Source organism: Pogoniulus pusillus, chromosome 32 (genome assembly GCF_015220805.1).
Source record: "Pogoniulus pusillus isolate bPogPus1 chromosome 32, bPogPus1.pri, whole genome shotgun sequence".
Taxonomy (NCBI): domain Eukaryota; kingdom Metazoa; phylum Chordata; class Aves; order Piciformes; family Lybiidae; genus Pogoniulus; species Pogoniulus pusillus.
In genome coordinates this window covers 6208009-6220285 of record NC_087295.1, presented here as the reverse complement: position 1 = coordinate 6220285, position 12277 = coordinate 6208009, and the positions used below count along the sequence as shown (strand labels likewise).

The 12277-nt window shown below is 40.4% G+C and overlaps 1 protein-coding gene across 3 annotated transcripts in view; it reads left to right on the top strand.

Annotated features, from left to right (window-relative positions):
* Window positions 1-12277, top strand: part of GOLGA4 (golgin A4) — a 63456-nt gene that overhangs the window by 28699 nt on the left and 22480 nt on the right. For all 3 annotated transcript variants that reach the window (XM_064169962.1, XM_064169961.1, XM_064169963.1), the window contains 4 exons: window positions 2338-2525; window positions 3514-3597; window positions 4942-5089; window positions 11456-11634. In XM_064169962.1, coding sequence (XP_064026032.1) covers window positions 2338-2525; window positions 3514-3597; window positions 4942-5089; window positions 11456-11634 — 599 coding nt within the window. The remainder of the gene's footprint in view (window positions 1-2337; window positions 2526-3513; window positions 3598-4941; window positions 5090-11455; window positions 11635-12277) is intronic.

The window sequence follows — 12277 nt, the reverse complement described above, 5'->3', positions numbered from 1 at the left end:
TCTAGAGGACAGGGTAACCTTTCTAAGATACTGAATTTTCTTGAGAACTCAAATCTGAAACATCTAGCCCTTGTTAGGAGTGAAGACAGAATTGTAATTACTGCTTTTGCTGATAGAAGTTGTTAGCATCCCTGCCTAATATGATTAAGAGCTTCTGTACCCCATCAGCAAGAACCTATCCTTAGAGTTCAGAGATGGCTGCCAGCTGTCTCTTTTCTTTCTGTTCACTCAGGAAAAAGTAAAAGCAAAGATCAATTTTGATATTCATGCTGTTGAATAATCTAAGTGTTCTCCACATCAGGATGTTGAGTTATGAGACTCCCAGGACTGTGTGTATTTGCTTACTAAACAAGGGACACATTTGTAATGCTGATATATAATGAATGTGCCATTTGTTGGTATCCTTCATGAAAGGTAGGGTTCAGAGAGAGGTGAACATCTTGAAATGATCTTTTTTCAATATCTGCCATGATTTTTGTATTGGGGTGATATGAAGATTTACATCACAGATTTTCTTATCCCATATCACGTCTTTTGTAGTGTGTGCTGCTTTGAGGCTAATTGGAATATTTTAGTGGGAAAAATTAGATGACAGGCTGTGAAAAGGAAACAGTGGTGATGTCTACTTCACTCACAGGCTTGCTGAGATGTATAAAAAGAAGAACACAAACGTAGATAAGACTGAGACAGTGTGTGTGTCTCTGTCTCTTGGAGTGTGTGTTTCCCTTCTGCTTGGATCTGTGTAACTAATCCTTCTGCTTCTGATCCCCCTTGCTGATCCTCCAAACTCACCTTGCATGTAAGACAAACTCTGGGGTAAGGTAGAAGGGTGGAAGAAGTTAGAAGGGTGGTTGGGAGCTCTTCCTGGGGAATGATTTCTGAGGGAGGTATTTAACTTGTATATTTCTGTATATAGCTGTAAATACTGGATTTATTTTGCTTGTATATTGTAGTAAGTTGTGATTATAAAGCTTCATTCCTTAACCTCCAGCTGGCTGAGTCTAGTTTGGGTGATTTCATAGGAGTGAAGGGGCAGGTAACTCCCAAACCATCACACAGTGCTTATGAAGTAACCTAAGTATGCAGTCCATATCCAGTCCCTGAGAATCAGAACTCAAGATGTTTCTTATGCTGGAGTCTGCTTCTGGGATATAGTGTGTAAGACTATGATTGTGATCATCTGATCCTGTGTTCATGCCAAGTACACTTAGAGCCTCCAGAGCATCAGAGCAGAGCACACAGTAAATTGTTACTCAATGTGCTAGTTATAAAGAGGAGAGTACAGCTCAGAAAGAGCTGTATATTGCTGCTGAATACAGTATTGCTGCTGAATATGGATTTACCAACCTGGATATTTTGGAGTTAACCTTATGCTCAGCCCTGGGAAAGCAGGAATCTGCATGTTGGGCACTTGAGAGGTGCAATTTATCTTGCTTTTGTGTTTGTTTCCCTGCCCATGAGTATTCAGCTAGTAACAGCAGACACAATGATTTTTTAATTGCATAGAAAACCTTGATGAATAGTAGCTTGGCTATGAGTAGCCAGGGTTTAGCAAGTTAATTTGGAGTAAAAGGCTGTATTTACTGCTCTTTCTGTAGCAAGTTTCTGGCAGTTGTAGTAGTCACTATGAGTTTTTTGTAGGCTTGGCATAACTTTAGAGCCCTGTAAGACACCCACAACGTGAAGCCCAGGTGGCAAAGAAAGCCAGTGGTGTTCTGGCTTGTACATATACTCCAGAAGGAGTAGGAAGGTGATTGTCCCCTTGTACTCAGCTCTGGTAAGGCCACACCTCGAGTATTGTGTTCAGTTTTGGGCACCTCATTACAAGAGGGATGTGGAGGTGCTGGAGGAAGTGCAGAGCAGGGCAACAAAGCTGAATAGTGACCCAAGGAGCTGAGGCTGTTTAGTTTGCAAAAGAGAAGGCTGGGGGAGACCTCATCGCTGTCTACAGTTACCCGAAAGGATGTTATGGAGAGGCTGCTGCTGGTCTCTTCTCAGAGGTAATTAGTGATAGAATAAGAGGGAATGGCCTCAAGCTGCAACAGGGTAGGTTTAGACTGGACATTAAGAAATACTTTTTTGTGGGGAGAGTGGTCAGGCATTGGAACGGGCTGCCCAGGGACAGGGAGGTTATTGAGTTGGCAACCCTGGACGTGTCTGAAAGTCGTTTGGCTGGGGTGCTTGGGCATATGGTTTAAGGTGCACCTTATAGAGTGGGATTGGTGATCCTGAGGGTCTTTTCCAAGCTGAATGTTTCTGTGATTCTGTGAACCATGAATGCAGAGCTCCATTCTAAAAACAGTGGACATAGGATGATGTTGCTGTCTTGTCTTGCAGAGGGCCACGAAGATTCTGTTAAAACTCTGGAGACTCTTGCTCAGAGGGTGAAGCGCCAGGAGAACTTGCTGCAGCGTTGCAAGGAGATGATTCGGTCACATAAGGAGCGCTCTGCCCAGTTAACCAATGAGAAGGAGGCACTTCAAGAGCAGTTAGAGGAGAGGCTTCAAGAGCTGGAGAAAATAAAGGTATGGAAAATCCTCTTAACTTCAGCAACTTCTACTAAAACACAAGGAACAACTCAAATATTTCCCAAACTTATTAATAGAGTAGGCCATTAAACAAACTGTGCCTGTACTTCTTTTTGAGTTAATTGTGCAAGACTCATTTGGAAATGGACACATAGAGCAGTTAGTCAAAAAAATGTAAAGATGGAAGCCTTAGATAAGAAAGTTTACTGTAAAAATAACCATCGAAATTATATCAGAAATAAGCCATGGGAAGCAGGGGTGAGGTAAAGACTGTCCTAGCATAGAATACATGAGGTGAAGTGATAAACCTTTAAGACGTAGCAGAAGTAGTATCAGTTATGTAAATGAACAGAAAACAGAGAAAAGCAGGAGAATGAAGGGCACAGTACAGTGAAAGTAACATTAAGTGCAGTCCCAAAGCTCAATTCATGTTTTGCTCAGTTACCTCATTAAGGCCAAGTGTGGAGGAAGAGTTAAGTGGCCAATAGTAATGGGAACACAAGAATGCCACAAGTATAGCTGTACTCAACTCAGTTCTAGTGACCAGCTTCTCTGCTCTGCCTTGGTCTGAAAGCACCGTTCTGCTTTGAAAGAGCTCTGAAACAAAGGATGTTTTCCAGGACAAGGCCTGTAATGAACAATTATGTTGTACTACTGAGATCCATTTGTAAGCAGAGAAGCAGGCTGTCGAGCAGGTGCCTCCATCAGATTCTTGCCTTTTTTACTGCAGCAGATTTGACATCCAGGCAAGTACTGTGGAGGCTGTAACAAAGCCTTCAGACACCTGAATTATTACAGAAGGCATGAGGAGATCTAAAACTAATTTGAAGCTGCCTACTTAAATTTCTCTGGATTCTGTTCTACGTACTTCATCCAAGGCACAGTGCAGGGGAAGAGCCAAACACACACAGGCTGGTTTTCAGGAGAAGGTATTTTCTCTACAGGTGGCAGTGCTTTAAACTTGTGATTGGTGTCTTTGTTTTAGGACCTTCACATGGCTGAGAAGACAAAACTGATTACACAGCTGCGTGATGCAAAGAATTTGATTGAGCAGCTAGAGCAAGACAAGGTAAGCACAGTTTTCTTTATACTCTGTCTAGTTGTTAGGAAGATTTGTTTAAAACTCAGTCTGGCTACTCGGAGTTAGAAGCTATTCTTAGGCATCCCCTGTGTTTTGCTTTGTATTTTAACAAACAAATAATTTAAGCTACCTGAGAATTTTATTGTGTAGATGCTTTGGGCTACTTGTTAGGTTATAGAACCACAGAATGGTTTGGGTTGGACCTTCAAAGGTCATCTAGTCCAACACCCTCTGCAATAAGCAGGAGCCATTCTCAACTAGATCAGGTTGCCCAGAGCTTTGTTGAGCCTGACCTTGAGGAAGAGAGATAAGTAAAGTTAAAATTAATACTATAAGATGATGTTATCTGGGATGGAGGAATTGTACCAGAGAGACTCCTCGATGCCAGCTTGGAAAAATTAAGTAATAATTAAAAACACAACAAACAAACAAAACCTCAGCACAAGGGGGAATTTCTTTACTGTCATGGTCACAGAGCACTGGAACAGGCTCCCCAGAGAAGTTGTGGAGTTCTCTTCTCTGGAGACTTTCGAGACCTATCTGGATGCATTCCTCTGTGACCTGAGCTAGATTGTATGGTCCTGCTCTGGCAGGGGAGGTTGGACTCAATCTCTTTGGGTCTGTTCCAACCACTAACATGCTGTGATTCTGTGAACAGCAACAACAACAAACACCAAAAAACCCTGAAGCAAACAAAAAAACCCCACTCAAGCACTAATGAAGAGGAGATACAATGTAAATGAATTAAAATTATCAATAAGAGAAAAGTCATTGTAGCTTCTTAAGAATATGAAGTTTTTTGTTCCTTGGGGTTTTTATTACAGTGTTGGCACGTTGTCCTAGGTTAACACAATCCCCTCTCACAAGCCCCTGTGCCCCCAACACAGGAAGGAAAGCAGCATCAAACAGCCCATTTCTGGGCTGAGATGGAATAACTTCTGATGGTGTAATGAGCAGCAGGACATAGAACTCATTATATGTGCCTGCTCTCTGGCAAGGAGCACACACACTAAGGTGATTTTAGTTTAGCCTTACTTGCAGAATGTGTATTTCAAAGACAAGTATCTGTACCAGGAGGAGGAAGTTTTCTGATGGTACTTAGTTGTCTTGGAAGTGTTCTTTCCACCACTAGATATTTTTTGGCTACTCTTTAAACTAATCTTTATTCTTATTGTCTTTTTCTTAACATTTTCTGTTTTCTGACATGGACAAATACCAGCGGCTCTGGTCTGGTAGTAATACACTACATTTTATTACTGACAGGGCTTAAATTGTTTCAGCTATATGTTTTATTTATCTGCTAGCTTTTTATCACAAGGACCTTTTCCATAGGGTATGGTAATTGCAGAGACAAAGCGACAGATGCACGAAACATTGGAAATGAAGGAGGAGGAAATTGCCCAACTGCGTGCACGGATCAAAGAAGTGACTACAAAAGGCGAGGAATTAAAGGAGCAGAAAGAAAAGTCTGACAAAGCTGGTAAGAAGTTCTGCAGATTATTAGTGTTCACATCTAAACATGAGAAAGCATGGTCTTTTTGCACTCTTTCATCAGTTGTTTGGGATGGATACTTAAGAGATGCTCTTTTTCCTAGTGTTCTACGTGCTGCCCCTACTAGAGTCATTACTACCTTCGAGTCAGCAGGGTTGAGAGCTGTCTCTGCTATCAATAGAAATGGTGTGAGGGAGGAGATTGCTGAAGGGCAGCTGTGCTTTCCTGTTTGGAGGAGAAAAGACTGACAGTTTAGTGCTGGAATAATTTCAGTAGGGAAAATGATACCTAACTATAAAGTAGCATTGTAATGTCACCAGTGTTTTACATAGAAAACATAGAAGTGAGTGTGTAAGAGCTTGAGAAGGTTTAGAAACAAGAAGATATCTTACAACCATAATACTTGTTTTCAGTAATGATAGTGAAAGCATGTCTGACTTTAGTGAAGCAGCAGTGACTATTTGTTTTGCTTCAGGCTTGAAACCTTGTGGTTATCTAAGGGTAACATACTGTAGTCTGCTTTTCACAGAAATTAGGTAATAATAACTGTGTGCTAGCAGCTCTCCTTTAAATTAAAAGGTCAATCTGCCTCACCTTTGTATTTAAAGAGTGACATTGTTTTGCACTGTAGCTATCCAAATTCTTTTAGAAGAATTCAGTTTCCTCTCATAAGCATCTAAAGGAGTTGACTCTTTTGGCAGAAGCCCAGATGTGGTTAGTTCACACAGAACATCAGACATATTTTCTCTCTAAAAAGCAATCAGAAGTTCAAACAATACAGTTCGTAGGGATTTATGTTAAAGCTACATAGATTTAGATCAGGACTTGCAAATTTCCAAGGTTAGTTTGGGTAGATCATCCTGCTGTAATACAGAAAAGCAGGTTGAATACTCCTCTTGTGAAAGTAAGAAACATCTTAATTAGGTGTCCTTCTCTCCTACCCTTTCAGATTGCATGCATCTTTCTTTAGCTCTGGAAAAATCATAGCTCAGAAGTAAATCAGTCCTGCTAAAGCTAGTTCTCATCCAGTACTTGGAGACTTGAAAGAAGGATTTTTAATAGGTAGGAAGTTATTGCCATAGTGGTTTGAAACACAGTGGGTTTTTGAAGCAGTAGAAACCTTTTCATTATGAACTAATATCTACATGCTCTGATTAGTCCAGACATTTCCTCAGGTTTTCATAGCCAGAAGCTGAAATTGGGTTAGAGTGGATGCTCTGGATACCTGGAAAACTTAACTGTTGTAGTGAGAAGTAATTTCACTTCTGAACAATGTGTTAAGTAGACTGCACTTTCCGTGGGGCAGATTTTAGGCCTTTGTTAATGCTTACATATACATGCTTAGAACCCTTGGAAAATGAGTTAATACTGCTTCTAATACAGGTGAAAGTGTAAGATTTAACCCTTTATTGGGTTTTTCTTTTGCTTCCTTGGCTTTATGCATTCCAAACTGTAGTTCAATGCAAACTAAAGCGTTCAGTCATTTGAGAACCCTACCATTAATACTGAGAGAGCCTGAACTTACTTCTAGGTCACAACCTTTGAATTGTACCATTGTGAAGAATTTGGCAATTTGCTATTTGAGGTCACCATGTTTAATATTCTGTTTCTTGGATAGTTAATGCAAGATGGTTTTAAATTCTAGCCTTCTCCTGTGTCATGATTTAGTGAAGAGTTGGTCTTAGGGAATATATACATAAAACATGCTTGGGATTTACTGTCACAGTGCTATGTTGTAGGCAAAAAAGTGGTTTACTTTTCAACTTCATTTTTCTTACCTTGCCTAGTGTTACATGTTTGGCTTTTTTTTCATTGTAATTCAGTCACTTCAGGGAAATGCTCCAGTGTTGGAATTAATAATGCATTTTTGTGTACTGAAGCAGTGAGAAGATATGTATGCTTATTTTGTGTGTGTTGTGTAAACTGTAACTTGGTGTCCCCAGTTGAATTTCATTTTTGTTGTGGTTAGAGGTATGTTATGTTGAAATCTCACAGAGCATCTTGTTTTTGTGCATCCACACATGCCAATAAGTGAATCATGGTGCCTTTCCCAAGCCTTGTATGAACAGGACTGGGGTAAGGGCTCTTTTTTCTTACATCACACACTGGGTGCTTGAACTGGACTCTAAAATGTAAATTCTGTGCTTCTCAGGCACTTTTACTTGAAGTAACTACCACAGATTGATTTGTTTTAATGCTTTGCATTGTATGTAGATCGTTTCCATTTTCATTCAGAGAAGCTATTTAGTGTTTGTAACTTTATTGGTAAACTGAAGTTCATTTCCCTGATACTACTCAAGTCCTGACTTCTCAAGACACAGATTATTGACTTATTTAGATTCTGTACAATAAGCAGAGAACAGTTGTTACAAAGCAAATTGATTTTGCTTTACTTTGCCAGTCTCTGTGAGAAACATTTCTTTTGCAAGCTTAATTAATTTGCACCTTTCTACAGAGCAGCAAAAAAGCTTGGAGTGTGCATTTAAAATCTTGCCTGGGTACACAAATTGGTTGTAGGAAATTAATTCAACTTTTGTTTCTCAAGCTTTTGACAAGATGCCTGCTTTCAGCCTTCAGAAAGAACACATGGAAATGCCTCCTTCTCCATCCTGTTTGGTGCTTCCTCACGATTTTCAGCAGTAGATGGCACTGCAGTTGAAGGTATCAGGTCTGCAGCACTGGCAGAGTAAGCAGGAACCCTTTGCATCAGGAACTGCTGTTGTTCTGGGTAGAAGAGGCAAGGAGAAGGAACTGAGAGTGCTGCTTTCGACCATGTGTAGAGGCAGGGTCTATAGAAAGATGCAGGGATGTTGTGACAGGACAAGGGGTGATGGCTTTGAACTAAAAGAGGAGAGCTTTAGACTAGATAAAAGGAAGAAAGTTTTTACACTGAGGCTGGTGAAACACTGGCATGAGTTGCCCAGAGAGAGGGCAGATCTCCTCTTCCTGGAAACAGTGAAGGCCAGAATGGATGGGACTGTGGGAGATGTCCCTGCCTATGGCAGGGGGATGGAACTGGATGATCTTTGAGGTCACTTCCAACCTAAACCATTCTGTGCTTCTATGATTCTATGACTCTGAGTGACCTGATATAGTTGAAGATGTGTTCACTGCAAGGGGTTTGGACTAGATGACCTTTAAAGGTCCTTCCCAACTCAAACCATTGTATGATTAAAAGGGTCAGCTCTCTAACAATCAACTTTGTAGCCTTGCACTTCTAAAACTCCACTCAGGCAGATTTCTGGATTTCTTGGCCCGATCATATGAATGAGATTTCTCACCACTCTCTTTCTGATTTGCTGCTGTACCTTAGTAGGCTCCACTTACCCAATGTCTGGGTAAAAAGATCTTTGCTGAACAGTAGCTCTACTGTTTGGAGTAGAGCACAGGCAGTGCCTTTTTACTCTCTGAGCATATTCTCTGCATTGAGAATAGATGCATTTGGATAAAAGTATAGACTTGATTCCAGGCCTTTATCCACAGTAGAATTGAAATCTCCCCTAAATTAAAAATAACTTAGCCCATGTTATGGCTACTCAATGATAGTTTAGCCCTCTGCTGGTCTGAAACTCAACTGTGTCAAGCCATGCTAGAGCTGACTACTTTGTACAACCTGCTCTAGGTGAATCTGCTCTGGCAGTGGTGTTGGACTAAGTGATCTACAGAGGTCCCTTCCAAGCCCTATCATTCTGTGATTCTGTGAATTAAAGCATTTTGTTTTGCTTCAAGTGCTAGAAGTGCCTGAGATGCATAGACTGTACCTTTTAGAGAGCTAAGTGTTACTGTGAAGTGTTGCTTCTTTGTGCTTTCATACCCCCTGGCATTTTATCCATCAGCTTTGTATTAGCATCCTGCCTGCAGTTCGGTGATGCAGCTGTCATACTGCATGTTGCTCAGCTCTTGCCTATCAGTAGTCAATCCTAATGTGAACCTGGATCTTCTCTTCAGTGGGTTTGTGGGCTACAGCAAATGCATTCTCTTTCATTTTGCAGAAGTAAGAGGTTTCTCAAATAAATATCAAGTAGACGTGGCTTAGAGCAAGAATCAGAAAACATGTTTGAGGAGGAGAAATAACTTAATCTTTTGTTTGCAGGCTTTATATTCAACCTGTGCTTTGTAAAGGTCTGTAGGCACATTTTATTGCTTGTTTTTTTTCTATTAAGAAGCCATTTATGATGCTGTAATATGAAGGACTTGGCCAGTTTTGCTGGCTGCATGTGCTTTTGGTAGAGCTGAGAGGAGCATCAGGCAAGTTGATGCCCTTTTCCAGATGATCTTGTGCAGGCTGTATCCATAACCCAAGTTGTGCCCAGGGTGGCAGGAGGGGAAGATTTGAGTTCTGCAGGTCTCAGATGGCAGACTCCTCGATGAGGACTGTGAAGAACTGTGCTTAGAAAGAAAGGAGCTATAAGCATCCTGCACACTTGTGTTATGTTTTAGACTCCTTTGCTCTTTGAAATAGTTAATAGTGCTCCTGGTTTTTTTAAATGAGTTTTGGTATTTATCAAGTAGAACCAGGAGTAAAAAAGTGGATGCAGTGATGTACTATGATAGTGGCAGGGTCAGTAACAACCTTGTTTTGTGCTAAAGTGTGATTGTCACTGTTGTTGGTCAGAGAAAGGCTTCTTCAGAAAACAAAGTTCTGGGAAAGTTGAGAATGCAATCTTTTGAAATTAAGCTGTTTGAACACATATTTGATATGTCAGCCTTGATGAGGGTCTGAGCAAGCTGATCTAACTGGGGATATCCCTGCTTACTGCAGGGGAGGTTGGACCAGATGACCTCTAAAGGTCCCTTCTAATCCAGTGCATTCTGTGATATTTGCAGCGTTGCCTCAGAAATGCAGCTGTGGTTGAAAGCTTCGATTTGAATGTTAGCAGAAGATGTGCAATGGAAATTATTCATTTTTCACACACATGACTGAATGCTGTTAAAGATAGCTTCAAAAAAAGAATATAAGGGTTATGAGAATTGCTGTGAATGCCTATGAAATGATGGTGAATCAAGGCAACAAGCCACGCATGTGTTCATTATAGTTTTCTTCTTGGAGTAGAACTAAGTGGAAGAAATCTTAGCATGCTAAGTACCATGTTAAAAATAAGCTTGTTTTGCCTGCTCTCAGTTTTCAAGCATTGCAGGAGATAGTAGAACAGTTTACTTGCAAAGGTTTTGTGCTCAAGTAAATGATGGTCATGAAATTGGCACTGTGATCTTGAATTTCACATAGGTGTTTTGCCAAAGTTCTTTTGTGCAAAAACAATTGTAGAGTCATGGAATCAGTCAGGGTTGGAAGGGACCACAAGGATCATCTAGTTCCAGCCCTCCTGTCATGGGCAGGGACACCCTACCCTGGATTAGCCTGTCCAGAGCCCCACCCAGCCTGGCCTTAGACACCTCCAGGGATGGGGCCTCAACCACCTCCCTGGGCAACCCATTCCAGGCTCTCACCACTCTCATGCTGAACAACTTCCTCCTTACATCCAGCCTGAACCTCCCCACCTCCAGCTTTGCTCCATTCCCCCTAGTCCTGTTACTCCCTGATAGCCTGAAAAGGCCCTCCCTTTAGCAGTATAGTAGACTCTCAATAGTGATCACTCTTAATAGTGATCAAATTGTAGTCTTGTGTGATTTTGTGTAGATTCTGCCATCAGTTTCAGTGAGGAACTCAGGTGCTGGTATGGAATAACAACAACACTAATAATAGCAATAATAATAACAACAACTCACAACACAGGGACTTGTTTTTCTTTTTAATGTAAATAGTAATCTATGAATAATGTTAGAATACTTCTCCTTAGCAGAGGAAAAGCTGTGACATCTTTGTTCCTCATTTGCAACTTGAAATGTTTTTCAGCAGGCTCGTGCATCATCTGCAAATGTAAATGCATTTTTCTCCCTGCTCCTAGAGCCTGGTTTTGGAACATCAGACAGATGTTGAAGTTTGAGCACATCTTAGTATTTGTTCTTATATTTTATTTGCAAAGTTTAGAAGCAGAGGGAAGTCTTCACAAAAGACAAATATTTCTTCAGACAGATTTCTTTGGTTTGGTTTGTTTGCTTCAAAGTTACTCACCACTTATGGCCAGAAGAGGAGACATTGTTTCATTTATAGCATCTAGGTATTTTATAGTTATTTTAGAGGAAAAAAAGGAAGCTAAAGAATGTATGGAAAGACCTTCAAAGCAATTTGTCAGTTCCTTTTCCTTTCTAGATAATAAACCCATGTGAATTCTTCATGGATTTCCAAGTTCATTCCTCTGTTACCTTTTTAATTTACAGTTACTGAGAATTCTGTTCTTGTGTCAAGACCTAAATATTTCTTGGCTGTCATGTGTATTTTTCTTTTCTTTACAGCTTTTGAAGAGCTTGAGAGGGCTCTGAGTATGGCCCAAAAGACAGAGGAAGCCCGGAAAAAGTTGCAGGCAGAAATGGATGAAAAAATCAAAGCAGTAGAAAAGGCAAGTGAAGAAGAGAGGGTAAATCTCCAACGGGAGTTAACCAGAGTGAAACAGGAGGTGGTTGAGATTATGAAGGTAAAAGCTGAAACTCACTCTGTGTTGTTGGCTGTTAATCTAAGCATTGAACTATAGGTGCAAGTTACTTTTGCATATCAGAACTTTGGTATCAGTATAGTAGCATCTATAAGAAATAATTTGTGAGACTAAAGATTTACTTAAGACAACATAGAAAACTCCCTGTATAGTCTTTTTTTCCTCTAACAGTTTAAAACCAGTACATCAGAGGTATGTAAAATGAGCAGCAATACTCTGTTTCACAGTGTTTAATACAATTATTTACTAGAAGTTTACTAGAGATTTTAAAGGAAGCCAAGAAGAATTTAATTACAGGCAACTCCCACATCTCCACAGGATCTGGGGGCTTAATGCTAAATACTTGTAATGATTATCCTAGCCTAGTGAGTATAAATGTTGAAGAACTTGTTGCCAAACTGTTTGCTACTTAAGAACTGCTAAAATTTGCTTCGTTTGCCTTATTTAGGAGGGAATTGCAGGATGACTTCATGTGCCTTTCAAAGCTGTGAATTTGAATGCCTTTAGATTGCAGTTCTTAGGTTGGCGTTTGTTCGTGCTGCTGATTTCTGTAAAAGAATACACTGATGCTTTAGGAGGCTTTAAAGCTTGCAGTGCATTGTTCTGAAAGAAAACACATCTGTAG